This window comes from Salvia hispanica, chromosome 4 (genome assembly GCF_023119035.1).
Source record: "Salvia hispanica cultivar TCC Black 2014 chromosome 4, UniMelb_Shisp_WGS_1.0, whole genome shotgun sequence".
NCBI lineage: Eukaryota > Viridiplantae > Streptophyta > Magnoliopsida > Lamiales > Lamiaceae > Salvia > Salvia hispanica.
Window position 1 is genome coordinate 45,530,397 of NC_062968.1, and position 16,766 is coordinate 45,547,162.

The 16,766-nt window shown below is 34.3% G+C and overlaps 1 protein-coding gene across 1 annotated transcript; it reads left to right on the plus strand.

Annotated features, from left to right (window-relative positions):
• Positions 1-2,224: 2,224 nt before the first annotated feature.
• Positions 2,225-9,233, plus strand: LOC125219458 (pleiotropic drug resistance protein 1-like). The gene is made up of 21 exons (XM_048121434.1): positions 2,225-2,692; positions 2,776-2,896; positions 2,987-3,160; positions 3,255-3,414; positions 3,508-3,584; positions 4,273-4,326; positions 4,396-4,486; positions 4,582-4,883; positions 4,958-5,239; positions 5,333-5,649; positions 5,732-5,892; positions 5,977-6,080; positions 6,168-6,318; positions 6,404-6,648; positions 6,738-7,070; positions 7,160-7,450; positions 7,545-7,762; positions 7,851-8,078; positions 8,163-8,334; positions 8,418-8,672; positions 8,756-9,233. Exons 1-21 carry the CDS (start codon positions 2,340-2,342, stop codon positions 9,011-9,013), a joined length of 4,347 nt encoding a protein of 1,448 aa, XP_047977391.1. The 5' UTR covers positions 2,225-2,339; the 3' UTR covers positions 9,014-9,233.
• The last annotated feature ends 7,533 nt before the right edge of the window (positions 9,234-16,766 follow it).

The following is a 16,766-nucleotide window of genomic DNA, read 5'->3' on the forward strand; positions in this document are numbered from 1 at the left end:
TGCAAATGTAAAACCTATCCCAAGTACATCTCATTCTTTTATAGCAGTACTCCCTCCGTCCCGCTTAATATAACACATTTTTCCCAACTAAGATGACATATTTCCTTTTTTTGGTAACTTTCTCTCTCTAATTAATACATTCAACTACTTTTTCTCACTCCTATTAAAATATTCATCTTTCTCCATCTCTCTACTTTAATACCTACACCCACCTTCTTTCTCTCCAATTAAACACTTTAACCAATAACTCCTAAAATTCCATGCCGGCTAAGCAATGTGTCATCTTAGCCGGGACGGAGGGAGTACTTCATACTATAAAAAGTTATAATAATTTCCAGCGCGCAACTTATATTTAAGAGATATTGATGTCTTATATCACGAAATTTTAAAAAAAATTATTTTTTCCTTCAAATTTTAAATTTGACATATACTATCACGAACTTAAATAGTTATTGAATTTTTTCCTTCCAATGACAAAATCCGGCTACAGGTCAATTGTTTTTACATCACATAATATATGTTTACCACTGAAAAATGATAATGATGTTATCCATCTCATTTTAATATAGTTGGATTTTGTCAATGGTGGAAAAATTCAACAATTATTTAAGTTCATGATATTAATATCAATCTCGAAGTTTGTGAATAAAAAATAAATTTTGAAAATTTTCGTGATATTAGACTCTAATACCCCTATATTTAAATGGGAAAGGTCATGAAAATGCTCAATTATCTTATTTTGTACAAGTAATTTAATTTATGAAGAGAATATATTTCACATAATATATTTAGTCATTCTTTTCATCTTAATTTTCAGAAAAATAGGAATTAGTGAAAATGTAATTTTGTACAGTATTTGGTCAGCCACGTGGTCAAAGTGGGCCCAGAGCCAAAACCATTCAAATGTGGAGGCTACAATTGGAATTGGATTGTGTTGACCAAGAAACTGAGCAACCAATAATATTGAGTTCTTATTTTTAATTCCCTTTTATTTATATAAATAAAATACACAATGAACATTTATTGTGAGTTGAATGACACAGAAAATTCATTTCAACTTTTGTCAGTTTATCTTGTGCGAAGTGACCTTTCTAAATTTTAGGAATCTCACATATTTTAATTTGAAAAATTAATAATCCATTTGTTTATGAGTTCAGATTTTCTATTTCTCTGACTCATCCAATGTCAAAAATTTTAATTCATTTTTACTCTAAGTGGTAAGTAGGTTCTACATTCCACTATATAAAGATAGATTCACCTTCTCCTATTTTTTTTCAGCCACTGTCATTTATAATGCTACAGAGTATTGGAATATTTCTTAAAATCCGTAACGGTCTCAATCGAGACTCCTAATCGCAGATAGGAGAATACCATCGATGAAGTGAATTGTAAGAAGCGTATGCAATATCATTTTAACTTCACCTAGAATTCCTTCTCTGATTCTTGATTCTTGATTCTTCATCATAACAGAAAATCTAATCTCGTACGTTAAGATATAATTTGAAGTTCAAATCATTCCCAGTAATAGAAAGCTTAATTTATTTTTTTTGTCTAAGTTTACTTGTTTTGTTTTTCCTTTGAGAAAAGCGATTCCTACAAAGTTTGAATTTTGGAAATATTAATAATTTATAAGTGAACTAAAGTAATCTAGAAGTTTTGACATTATATCGCAATGGATTCAGTAGAATCTAAAACTTTACAACCTGTTTCTTGCAATGCGACCTTGATCTCTTCAAATATTTAATATAGATGCTATTTTAGACTTTGCATTAATTATGCCATGTTACCGTTAATCTCTCTCTCTCTCTCTCTCGAAGCACTACAAGTATATTTCAGTTCTAAATCCAAAGACCACAGTTTTGTTCAATCTACGTTATTCCTATTTTTATGGAGTACAACAAATGACAAAATAAAACACAACACCATGATAAATTCAAAATACAGTTACATAATAAGTTGTGGTGCAAAACAAAAAAGGAAACTTCCAATACATGCCTTCATTCCACTCCACTTCTAATAATAATCATTAAAGAAGAAGGTATTCTATCATCAACAATGAAACAAATGCAACTCTACACTTTCCAAGAAACAATAACTATAAAATATTTCCATTTTATTTAAGAATTTCCAAAACTCCACAATTTTTGATTATTCAAACCTCTCTTGACTGCAGGCTCAAAACTTGATATCTTGACAAACTATATATAGCACAATCTTTTTTTCCCTCTTCAATCAAATCATCCCCATTTTTACCTAAAAAATTCCAAAATCACTCCCTTTTTCTACTATAGGGAGACTAAGACCATTTAAGAGAAGAGAGAGAGGAGTTAGGTGCAAGAATGGATGCGGGCGATCTGTACAGAGCAAGCAGTAGCTTGCGATCAAGTAGCAAACGAGACGAAAGCTTCAGAGCGAACAGCTCGAGCATATGGAGGAACACCGGGCTGGAAGTGTTCACACGATCATCGCGTGAAGAAGACGACGAGGAGGCCTTGAAGTGGGCCGCACTAGAGAAACTGCCCACGTTCGACCGCCTGAGGAGAGGCTTGCTGCTTGGATCAAGAGGCGCCAACGAGGTCGAGGTGCATGACCTTGGAATCCAAGACAAGAAGCAGCTCATCGAGAGGCTCGTCCAAACCGTGGAAGAAGATAATGAGAAGTTCTTGTTAAAGCTCAGAAACAGGATTGATAGGTGTGTTTGTATTTGTTGTGTCAATGATTTTGATTGAGTTTTCCGATTGCTTATATCCAAGAATTCCTTGTATCGACCTGCAGGGTTGGGATCGATATTCCGTCTATAGAAGTGAGGTACGAGCATCTTAATATCGATGCAGAAGCCTTCAGTGCAAGCAGGGCTCTGCCTACTTTTGTCAACTTCCACAAAAATCTGTTTGAGGTGAGTAAAGATAAGAAACATAACATACATACATATTTAGTTCAAGAAAAAAAATCAACATTTTTATATCATATTTATGTAATTTTGCAGGGATTCTTAAACACACTACACATACTTCCAAGTAGAAAGAAGCCTTTTACAATTCTTAAGGATGTTAGTGGAATCATCAAACCATGCAGAATGACTTTGCTGTTAGGTCCTCCAAGTTCCGGGAAAACTACACTTTTGCTTGCGTTGGCCGGAAAGCTTGATCCAACTCTAAAAGTACGTGCTTCTTTTTTTCTCGTGTCAATATGCTTGATCGGAAGAGATCATTTGAACGTGTTTCTTGAACTCTAAGAATGAAAATTTTGGGCAGGCTTCGGGGAGAATTACTTACAATGGGCATGAAATGCATGAATTTGTACCGCAAAGAACTGCAGCATACATAAGCCAGCATGATCTGCACATTGGAGAAATGACTGTGAGGGAAACCTTGTCATTTTCAGCCAGGTGCCAGGGTGTTGGATCGAGATACGGTTCGTGAATTACTGTTCCTAATTATTATCAGAAAAATTTGAAGTATTTTTAATTCTAAGTTAAGTGCTGTCTTGTTTGATTCTGTTGAACAGATATGTTGGCAGAACTGTCAAGAAGAGAGAAAGCAGCAAATATCAAACCAGATCCTGATGTAGATATCTATATGAAGGTAAATACACACTCACACGGTAGATATTATCAAGTGCAGACTCTATATATTGTGCGAACTCCAAACTATGATATGGACCATTAATTTTTAGATTTGATGTCAACCGAGAAAATGTCAACATTGTCAGCCGATTGACGTTGTGTTGACATTTTCTGACGTTATTTGTCATCTGTTGGCATCAAATCTTAAAAGGGAAGTGACGTGACGGTTGCCTTTTTTGATTGGCAAGACAGTTTTTAACAGTAGTTGGTTGGAGATAATCCTATTTTAAGAACTGATGACAGGGAAAGAAAGTTTGTTAACAAGAAAGTGACAATTTGTTAGTTTATTTAATGCCAATTATTTGCATTCTGTCCTGACGCTAGGTATCTGCACTTATTTATATAGAGTAAAACAAAACTGTTTTTTGTGTCCACTTACCTACTCTAGCTTTAAAGATTCGTATATCTTTCAATTATTAACAAAACAGGGTTAGTAGATTGACCCCTACAAAATTGCAAAGTAATGAGATTTAATTTAATTTTTACTATATGATTTCCTGTACTGATATTTGAAACTCATAACTCAATATGAAACTGACATAATAAATGAGCATTGAAATCAATAATGTAGCCAACCCATCTGAATTCAGAACTATCAATATTTTTAGAATCTTTTTATGAAAACAATTATGTTTCCTATTATGTAGGCAGCAGCCACAGAAGGAGATGAAGCAAATGTTGTCACAGATTATATTCTTAAGGTACCTAAAGCAGAGATTAAACTCCAAATTTAATGACCATTCCAACAATTCCAGCAACTCTTTTTCTAGGTTCTGGGGCTTGAAGTCTGTGCAGACACTTTAGTCGGAGATGAGATGATAAGGGGTATTTCGGGAGGGCAGAAAAAGCGTGTCACGACTGGTAAACAAACTGAGTACTTGAAATGAACTAAAGAAGTAAAAATTAAGATTTAAAAGACTTAGACTGATACTAATATCTGGTGTGGAAAATCACAGGAGAAATGCTGGTCGGACCAGCGAAGGCGCTATTCATGGACGAGATATCCACTGGTCTTGATAGTTCGACAACTTTCCAAATCGTGAATATGCTTCGGCAATATGTCCACATCATGAAAGGAACTGCATTCATCTCCTTGCTGCAGCCAGCACCGGAAACCTATAATCTGTTTGATGATATTGTTCTCTTGTCCGATGGTCAGATCGTCTATCAGGGTCCTCGAGAGAATGTGTTAGACTTCTTTGAGTCCATGGGTTTCATATGCCCAGCCCGAAAAGGAGTGGCTGATTTCTTACAAGAAGTAAGCAAAATAAATTATCAAAGTTAGTTTATAGCCTTTCAATGGGTCTAATGAAAAGAGTGAAACTAATGCAGGTAACTTCAAAGAAGGATCAACAGCAATACTGGGGAAACAAGAATGAGCCATACCGGTACATCACAGTTAGCGAATTTGCAGAGGCCTTCCAATCATACATTGTTGGACGGAGGCTTGGGGATGAGCTCTCAGTTCCATTCGACAAGACCAAAAGCCACCCTGCAGCTTTGACAACGGAGAAGTTTGGTATTGGGAAAAAAGAACTACTAAAAGCCTGCGCCGACAGAGAATACTTGCTGATGAAGAGAAACTCATTTGTGTTCTACTTCAAGATCTTCCAGGCAAGCTATATAAACTTAAAATCGCGTTGCTTGTCTATTATGTTACGTTGACAAAATATAGCAAGTAGTAATATTTTCTATATCTGGTTTCAGCTTATTGTGATGGCATTGATTTCAATTTCACTATTCCCGAGGACAAGAATGGGTAAAGATGATATAGCGGACGGGGGTATATACACCGGTGCTCTGTTTTTCACTGTCATTATGGTCATGTTCAATGGTATGTCTGAGCTTGCCATGACGATTTACAAGCTACCTGTGTTCTACAAACAAAGGGATATGTACTTCTTCCCGCCGTGGGCATATGCTATACCCTCATGGGTCCTGAAAATCCCAGTCACCTTCCTTGAAGTTGCTTTATGGGTATTTGTCACCTACTACGTGATTGGATTCGATCCAAACATATCTAGGTAAGAGTTACAAACTGCACCTATGATAATATTCTCGTTCCCTTTTTCAATTGTAGAAACTTTAAAAGAGTCCCGGCTGCAGGTTCTTGAAGCAGTACCTTCTCCTTTTATTTGTGCATCAGTCAGCATCAGCATTGTTCCGATTTATTGGTTCAGCCGGTAGGAACATGATTGTTGCAAACACATTTGGTCTATTCGCATTGCTCCTGCTCTTCGCCTTGGGTGGTTTTGTCCTAGCACGGGGTATAAGAAACGAGACCAAACACTTCAATCTTTCTCATGATAAAATAGTTGGTTATGTTTCCTCACATTTTATTGGTGATGTAGGGGATGTGAAGAGTTGGTGGCTATGGGGCTACTGGTCCTCTCCACTCATGTATGCTCAGAATGCAATTCTGGTTAATGAATTCACAGGGCACAGTTGGAGCAAAGTAAGCATACATATCCATCTATATGAGTAATATTTTCATAGTGTACATGATATCCAAACTAATCAAGATACCATTGTATTTTTCTAGTTGGTAAATGGGACCAAACTGGGAGTTCTTGCTTTGGAGTCTCGAGGGTTCTTTCCTCAGGCATATTGGTATTGGATTGGGGTAGTGGCATTGTTCGGATTTGTATGGCTATTTAACATCCTTTACCTAATATGTTTAACATATCTTGATGGTGAGATTCACAATTATTAAACTCGTACATGTGTTGTAGATCACATTCAGAAACTAACCTTTTTTAACTGAATTAAACAATGCAGCTTATGAAAAACCACAAGCTGTCTTACCCGAAATAGTTGAAGATGATTCCCATGCGCATGGCTCTATCAGCAGAAATCCAGCTCAAGGCAGTGAGGGCATGCGGAGAAGCATTTCGTCTGGATCTTCATCTGTGAGGTCAGATGCCATTGAACTCACTGAGAACCGGAAAAGGGGAATGATTCTTCCATTTGAACCGCATTCTCTCACATTTGACAACGTCAGATACTCAGTGGACATGCCAGCGGTAGGTTCAGGATTTAAAAAGAAAAGGCAGTAGAATTATTTGTCACCATGAGGGTAGAGATGAATAACATACGCCTATTCAATTTGCAGGAAATGAGAGCTCAAGGAGCCACAGAAGAGAAACTGGAGCTGTTAAAGGGCATCAGTGGCGCTTTCAGGCCAGGTGTTCTTACAGCCTTGATGGGTGTTAGTGGGGCTGGTAAAACAACGTTGATGGATGTGCTAGCTGGAAGGAAAACTGGGGGTTATATTGATGGGGATATCACAATATCTGGATACCCAAAGAATCAAGAGACATTTGCTAGGATATCGGGATATTGTGAGCAGAATGACATCCATTCTCCAAATGTCACAGTTTACGAGTCCCTTGTTTACTCAGCTTGGTTGAGATTGCCCCAAGAAGTTGATGAAAAAACTAAAAAGGTTAATAAGATGGCATTCAATAATAAGCCTTGTTTTGATGTTTTCTATTATGACTTGTTTTGATATTTTACCTCCTCCTCTGCTCACAGGTATTTGTTGATGAGGTAATGGACCTTGTAGAACTCACCCCCTTGAGAGAAGGACTAGTCGGGTTGCCGGGAGTCAGTGGCCTCTCAACCGAGCAGCGGAAAAGGCTTACGATTGCGGTTGAACTCGTCGCAAACCCTTCAATCATATTTATGGACGAGCCGACTTCAGGGCTTGATGCAAGAGCTGCTGCAATTGTGATGAGAACAGTCAGAAACACCGTAAATACAGGAAGAACAGTGGTGTGCACCATTCATCAGCCTAGCATAGACATATTTGAAGCATTCGATGAGGTAAGCTATATCATTACATAAACCTACAGTCTCGATAGTTATGTTGCTTGTTCAACATATCATACTGAAATAACATTTTGATGTGATTCGGCAGCTATTTTTGATGAAACGAGGAGGGGAAGAGATATATGTTGGACCTTTGGGTCGCCACTCTACACACTTAATCAAGTACTTTGAAGCAATTGAAGGAGTACCGAAAATCAAAGATGGTATAAATCCTGCTACCTGGATGTTGGAAGTAACTACTTCAGCACAAGAACTAGCCCTGGGGATTGAGTTTGCCGACTACTACAAAAAGTCGGAGTTATACACGTGAGTCAAATTTTATCATGCTAGTAGTTTAAGAAGAACTAGCTCTAGGGTGCAACACTGCTAACAAATTTATGCATAAAATTTACAGGAGGAACAAGGCCCTCATCAAGGAATTAAGTGTCGCTCGTCCGGGCACAAAGGACCTCTACTTCCCGACTAAATACTCCCAATCTTTCCTCACCCAGTGCATCGCCTGCCTATGGAAACAACACTGGTCATATTGGAGGAATCCACCGTACACAGCTGTAAGGTTCTCATTCACAACCTTCATTGCCCTTATATTTGGGACAATGTTCTGGGACCTCGGCTCCAAGAGGTTAGTAAGCACACATATATTAAACTAGACAGAAACCTATCCATAGTTCAATGCTAATATTATTGGGAACGCAATGTATTGCAGCGATACTCAACAAGATCTATTCAATGCCATGGGTTCTATGTATGCTGCTATCAACTTTCTCGGCTTCCAATACGGTTCAACAGTTCAACCCGTAGTTGCCATCGAGCGAACTGTCTTCTACAGAGAGAGAGCAGCCGGAATGTATTCAGCATTACCATATGCATTCTCACAAGTGGGTGTCCTAAGCCTAAGTCCAATTTAAGTGCAAAGTGCAGAAATTCAAAATTACTTACCAATCTTTTCCTCTCTGTGCAGTTCCTCATCGAAATTCCTTATGTCTTTGTGCAATCACTCATATACGGTCTCATAGTCTTCTCGATGATGGGATTCCCCTGGAGCGCTGAGAAATTCGCATGGTTCATATATTTCCTGTTCTTCTCATTACTCTACTTTGTCCTCTACGGTATGATGACCGTGGCCGTCACACCAAACCACAACATCGCTGCCATCATTTCTTCCTTCTTCTACGGCATCTGGAATCTCTTCTCAGGTTTCATCATACCCCGACCGGTAAGTTCAAATCTACTATAAAACACCCCTCATCAACTACATATCACGAAATCTACAACTAACACGTCCATTTTCGATAACAGAGGATGCCTATATGGTGGAGATGGTACTACTGGGGTACCCCCGTGTCCTACACGTTATACGGCTTCATAGTATCTCAATTCGGAGAAATAGAAACCGAGATGGAAAACGGTGTCACAGTGAAACAGTTCCTGGAAGATTACTTTGGATTCGAGTACGGTATGCTCGGGTTTGTGGCAGCTATACTATGTGGATTCGTCGTTCTTTTCACATTCATCTTCGCATACTCTATCAAGACATTCAACTTCCAGAGGAGATAAACAACTGCATTTGCTCACCTACAATCATTATTTCCTCAAGTAATGAAGAGTTCAGAGATTTTGTATAGGTAAGTCCTAGGATTGTATATCATAAAATCAAGTTTATCCAATTTGTATATTACGAGTTCTTATATATTCAAAGTGTGTATGTGATCTAAATAGTCCTTTTGGTTTCTATCTGAAGCCTTCATTTATGAGAAAATCATTTGGTTTCAATCAAGGATCTATGCAGATAAGATCCTTCACTACATCTCATCATCAATCGCCATATGCAGAAACAGAATCATCACAAACCCATATACATCAAAGCGTGAATAATCCAAAACAAAGTACGAATTTGCTCAAAATCGTACTAAAGCAGAAAAGAATTGCAAACACAATTGTAATATTTTTCATGTAATCAATAGATTCATGATAAGAATCTGATCATCATGCCGATGATTCTAACAGAGCCCAAAAAGTGTTGATACGATCGTCGGTTCGTTATTTTGAATTTCCAACGACAATTTGGGGATTTAGGATGACTCAAACGACGTCGTCGAGTGGGTAAATAGTTAAAATCAAATTTACCTCAAATTTAATCCACATTAATCGATTAATACACAAATTGTAGAAAACTACGCTAATTTAACTCAGAATTTCCAAGAATTCCAGTTCGCTTAGGTATCGGAAATTTTTTCGATGCTAAATTTGGGCTATAATTTCCTTTAATTTGGTACGAATCGATAAAAAAGCACACCCGCAACAATTATTTTGAAGGATTACATGTAATGTGCAGCAAAAGTCCATACGAAATAGTGTGGTAAGAAAAGACATTTCATTGTACTTACATGTTTGTATATGAGTTGTTCGATTAAATTCCAATGAATATTTGTTGCATTAGGAAGCCCGCTTTGGAATCCTATGATGTTTTTTCTTTTTTATTTTGATATTCATAAAACTATTGAAGTTGAAGAATCTCAGATTCTCTGTGATGACTGATGACTGATGACTGACGAGATGTATTAGCAAAAAAATCTTGTGTTTGAGATTCATTTATAGAGTGGATACTGACGAAAAACGGGGTAAATCCAATTCTCATACTCCCTCTATTCCAAGGAAGATGTGTCAAGGGAGTACAAAATGTTTTACACTTGTTTCAATTTGATACAAAAAGTTTAAGTTTACATAAATAGTACAAAAAGTTATCTCGACGTTTAATTTTAATACTAACCGTTACTACAGCACTAACTCCGTTAATTAAGTGCTTATGTGGCACGTGACTCATCAAAATACACCAAAATGAATATAAAAAGAAGGAACAGAAACATAACAGAGAGGCTGTTGTTTTCCAACTCGCATTGCCTTTGAAGTTCCCATTCATTCATCTTACATTTTGCTAGAGATGAACTCAAAGCGGAGAATTGTGAGAGTGGAATAGCAAACGTAATATACTTAATAATTGACAAATGCATTTTACCATAGAAATGTCAAAGTACAGCTAATAGAGTCGAACCAGACATTTTATAAATCCAGATGTAAGTTAGCCTTTGAACTCAAAAACACAATTTTTTACAAGAAATAACAACAAATAACAAAAAGATTGACAAAAAAATGAAATAAAGAGAGAGAGAAGTTTTACCGTGAGAAGTGGATGCAATGCTGCTCTTGGTTCACTGGTGTGTGGTCTTGAAGAATGTCAAGAGTTGCTTATGGGCGTTGAGAAGTTTATATCTAGAATTTTGATTTTTTTTATTTAGTTCATGAGTCACATGCCACATAAGCACTTAATTAACGGAGTTAGTGGTGTAGTAACGGTTTGTATCTATACATATATAAAAGGCGAGTTTTGGCCTTATTTTGAATATTTATGAATTTTGGGTATAAATTTGAATATTCACAAATTGAGGGTGTGAATTTGAATACTTTCTAATCTATAGTTATATTCAAACATAGTCACCATTACAACTCTATTTATAAATATAATTCATGATTAAATAAAATATACTTTTATATCAAGTACTTAATGGGTTTGAATGGATTTTTACGGTTATACAGTTAGTGTAGTATTAATATATTATACATTAAAAATAAAATGAAACCGTTGAATAGAATTAAATGAGAAAGAAACCGACGGAATACTTTAATGTTGAATTATACGTGCCAATTATTTATATGATGTAACTGCCAATTATTTATTCCACACCATAAACCTAACCATTTTAAAGCCATTTTTCAGTATATATATGCCCTACACAATTTCACACTCCAAATACTCATAGTGTCAGACAATATTCTCACAATCCCACATTATTATTACTTCCTCCGACGGTAAAATCTTTTTTTAAGTAACTTATAACTCGCTTCCTTATTATCTTCTCATGTTGCATTACTAATTTTTATAAAAAAGCATAGTTTTTACTCCTTGCTAATAGTACTACGTAGTATATTTATATTCATTTATTTTACACACTTTTTTCGAGCCATTATTATGTTATTAATATTCTAATCATAATTCTTACAAGAGGAAGATATTGAAATCATGTGGAGTAGTTCATATTCCATGATGAACCTAGAGACAAATCTATTATTGTTAGCTTGGAATGTGTTTTCTATGACCGAATGATATGTGTTTTGTCGTTTATTATTTCATTGGGTTTTCAGTTATTTATCTAAACCCATTAATTAGTACCGTATGATATTGTTTTATAGTTTCTCATCTTATTAGGTTTGTTTAGTTTTTTTTTTTATTATTATCTAAAATCATTAAATAATTCTTTTTCCATGCAAGTTTCTGTTTTGTATTCAATATATGTAACATTTAGTATATTTTTAGATTATGTTTCATTTAAATAAATATTTATCGTCTTGATGTAGAAATATATGTATATGTATGCTTTTGTGACTTCTTTCATCCAAAGGCAAAATCGCTTTTTGAAATTTATTTTGCCATGTTGTTAGTCATCATTGTTTTACTTATATTTGTAGTATAAATTAAATGGTTGTTTAATCTTATCATTAGTGGGACAAGTGAAAGGTTTAAGATAAGATCCTAATTCATTTTCTTCAACTACAAATATCTCACATATGGTAGTTATAGAATCCTTGCATTTATCACTAAATTTTCGAAACAATATATTATTTGGTTTTATCTTTTGTTAAAACTTTATTCTGCCCATCTTTTATAAGAGAGATGGGCAGATTTGATCAACTTTCATCGTTTATACAATGTAAGAATTATATACACTATGTGCATTATGGTGTTGGAGGCAATGATGTTGGAGGCAATTGTTTACGCATAAAATTAAAACAATTTTATGTGAGTATAAGATTTTGTAGTTTATTTCGATAATTGATATTGAGTTGTCAACATTTCATTCATTTAAGTTATTGATCTAAAAATTAAAATAATATGCCTTATGAGATAACGAAATTTGATGTTGAATCATCAGTTGACCGAGAATGAGGAGGAAATGTAATGATGTAACAAAAGTAGATTGCAAAAGAAGTGAACAGATGATATATTGTATGAGAAATTTTATGAAATCGTTTATTCAAACACGTGAGAGATTGTTTGATTTTTTTGAAAACTTTAATTTGTATTTACAAGATTGATCGAGAAGAGGGAGGAAATGAGATGATACATAAGATGCAGCAAAAAGTAGATTGCAAAAGAAGTGAGCCGATGATATATTGTGTGAGAAAATCTATGGAATGCCTATTCAAACGTGCGAGAGATTGTGTGATTTTCTTTTGTATCTACGAGGTTGATGGTATTTGTAATTCCATTTTTCATATTTCTTACAAATTTTTTTTCAAAACTCATGAATTAATAAGTTATTTATTGTCATCATATAAACCTTTTTATGTCCTACATACATAACTACTCAGCCTTTATAATTTAATGGCTATTTAGCATGGATAATTATTTTTGGGTATTAATTATTTGATGTGAATGGTGTTTAAGTGTGGTGTTTAAGTGTTTAAGTTGTCTATTGATACAATATAAAATTATGGTTTTCGTTTTGTGGTAGAGAATAGAAAATGGTCATCGGAAGCTTTATATTCTTTGTTTTGTACTCCCTCCGTCCCAACTAAGTTGAGTTGTATTCATTTTTTATAGAGTGAACTACAAAAATGGTCCCTGGACTATGGGTTTATCTCGCCCATAGTCCCTGGACTTTAAAAATATCGCCAGTAGTCCCTGGACTAAAGGTTTATCTCGAAATTGGCCCTTTTGGCTTTTTTTTGTACGAAAATACCCTTTGATATTATTTTGGGGGGTTTGGGCAATTTGGTCTTTTTACACTTTTGACATTTTAAATCTGATATTATTTTAGTTATGTACTAACTTTGATATTATTTCAAATTTATCATCCTTTTTCCCTTTTGTCATCCTTCACTTTGTTTCTTTATTTCAATATTAGATTTAATTTTATAAAATTTTAAATTTTAATTTTTAAATATCAATAAATTTTTTTAATTATAAAAATTATTAAATAGCAAAAATTAATAGTTATAATCAATATTTGATAGTGTATAGTATACTATGTAATCAATAAGGTATGACAACGCCTTAGTTTTAATCAATATTTAATAATAGCTTTAATCATAAATAGATTATATAACAAAATTTATTCTGAAATAAATATGCATCTAATGTAAGACTAATATAATTTTTGTTTATTAATTTGAAAACAATCAAAATTTACTAGAAAATTTCAACAAAAATACTCCTATATAAAATTTTAAGTAGGATCAAATTTTTAGTCAACTTCATAATATTTAATCACAAGCAATTATAACTATTTTCCTCTCCTATTTATTTTACTTTCATTTAATTTATTCAACGCAATTTCTTAATCTCAATGCTCAAAAGTTATGTATCAACTTAGTTAGGACGAAGAGAGTAGTTTTATTTTTAACCGTTAGATAAGTATACTTGTGTATGTAATTTTAAGTAATTAATTCAAAATGAATTTACTATGATGAAACTAAAACAATTCGTGCATCGCACGGGTATGATACTAGTTAAAATTAAACGTCGAGATAACTTTTTGTACTATTTATGTAAACTTGAAACTTTTTGTATCAAATCGAAACAAGTGTAAAACATTTTGTATGAGAATTGTATTTATCCCACGAAAAACATAACAAAGGTAAATTGGATCGAAATTCAAACAGGAAAAACATAACAAAGGTAAATTGGATCGAAATTCAAACAGGTGATCTAATTTGAGATCAATATAGCAAATAAGTGGAAGTATACACTTTATAATCATAATTGATTGTCAAATTACTCCAATTATCCTTTATCCCATTACATTCATGAATTTTATTATTTATATAATAAAAATATAAATTGTTATAGTATAATTTATTGCAAATAATAGTCATTGCTAATTCTTAAAGATCATTAACATTTAAATCATAACATTGCATTCACTTATAATCAATCTCATAACTTTTGAAACTCAAATATAAAATGATTTTTAGCCTATAAATACATGAACTTTAAGTATTTTTTTGTTTTTTCCCAAAACTTTAAAATTTGAATATAAATGCATGAACTTTTGATATTTTTTATTTTTCCCCAAAATCTAAAATCAAAACTCATATGGCAAGTTAAAGCTTATGTGGCAATCAACATATTTATATTAATTAAAAATTAATAAATTTTAAGTCCACGTGAGCAAATCTCTTATGGACCACACCCTTCCTACTCTTTCTTGTCGAGCTCTTCAGGAAGACTCCACCCCGCTGCCATCGGGATAGCGCCAGAGATGCTTGCATCTCCATCAGCCGTCTCCTTACTCAGATTGAAGCGCGCACGCTCCTCCGCAAGCTCCATCTGCATTTGCCCCTTCACCTTCCACAATTGCAATGCGCCATGAACGCGATACCACTTGCCTCAGTGCTCATTCTGCAGCGGGATGACGATGCGAAGAGGATCGTGAAGAATTCTCCGTGGAAGAGGAAGAATTGAGTGCAGAGGTGGAAGATCTATCGCATGATCGAGTCCATTTGCGATTCACATTAACAAACAGATCCTCCTCCCTCTGCCACAGCTTTAGCACTTAGAAGGAGGAAGTGCGCCGGCGGATGGCTCCTCATCTATACAAGCTGATCTGTGGCGCTGCTCCTCGTTCATCACTGGAATTTCCACGACGTAAGCGTCTTTACCTTCCGCCATTGATGTAATCTTCTACAGAGATGAGAGAGGCAGCAGGTTGGAACTTGAGACTCCGGCTTTATTCCGATGGTGGCTGGCAGAGCATTCACAAAGAGCTCGACAAGAGCAGAGAGGGTTATGAAAGATGGCTGATGTGGACTTAAAATTTATTATTTTTTAATTAATATAGATATGCTGGTATAGTTTTGATTGCGCTTTAACTTGCCACATGTGTTTTGATTTTAGATTTTGGGGAAAAATCAAAAACATCAAAAGTTCATGCATTTATATTCAAATTTTAAAGTTTAGGGAAAAACAAGAAAATACTCAAAGTTCATGTATTTATAGGCTAAAAACCCAATATAAAATCATAACTTTTCAAATTTTCACAATTGTTCTATAAAATTAAAATTAATGTGAAAAAATCAAATATAATGTAGTTTTACATTGTTTCTGATAACTTAATGTTGTTTTAAATGACACTTAAAATTCAAAATATAATGACACCATTTTATATGATCTGTTATTACGATCATGTGAAATTTGGAGAATCAATAATGCTGAAAAATCTATGAAAGAAGATGAAAAAACTGTTATGGATGGGAGAGGAAAGAAAAGAGGAAATGGAGTATCATTATTGGCTACTACAATTTAGAAGAGTTTACTACTACAAATTGTAAGAGGCTAGGAAAAATTGTTAAACTAATCATATTTGAAACTGTTATAGAAGTATTAGTTTTGGTTTTGATAAGATAATTGAAAAGAAATGAAAATATTCCCTCCGTTCTAAAAAAAATAAAGATATTTGGAACGGTACAAAAATTAATGCATAATTAGTAAAATAAGAAAAATGAGGAACAATGTAGTTAAAAACTAAAATAATATTAATAGATATGAGACTCACATTATTATTAGTATTTAATGATGAACTCCAATAGTATATATTGTAAATAAATTGATTTATATGGACAATGAGTTTGGAACAACTTTCATAGATAAAAATAAAATATTTTTATAGAAAAAAAAAGGAAGATATTTTTATTTTTATGGATAGATTTATGGATTTACTAAGCTACAATCCTATATTCGGTGCTTCGGCAGCTCTTGAGTAAGAAGGTAATAACTATTTATAGTAAGAATTAGGCGAAGTCGATATGGGCTGCCATGCTCAATCGCGGCGGGAAATTATTATTCCCTTCATTCCAGATAATTTGGGACACTTTGATTTAACACGGATTTTAAAAAATCTAATAAAAAGTGAGTTGAAAGTTAGTGAGATGTGGGTCCTACTTTTAAAGTATTAGTTTTATAATAAAATGTGAGTAGGAATGAGTTAGTGGAATATGATGTCCACTGTCAAAAATAGTAAAAATGAAGTGGGACAATTTATGTAGGACGGCCCGAAATGAAATAGTGGGTCAAATTATCTAAGACGGAGGGAGTATTTTGGTAGGGCTATAGCCCTACAGTATAATAATGGCGCATCACTTAAACATGCATACACACACAGCACTGAACACGTGGCACCTCTAATATCATATCGACCGTTACGTTAATTTCACCGCATTCCCCTTATCCATTTAGATCAATAAATCCATAAAC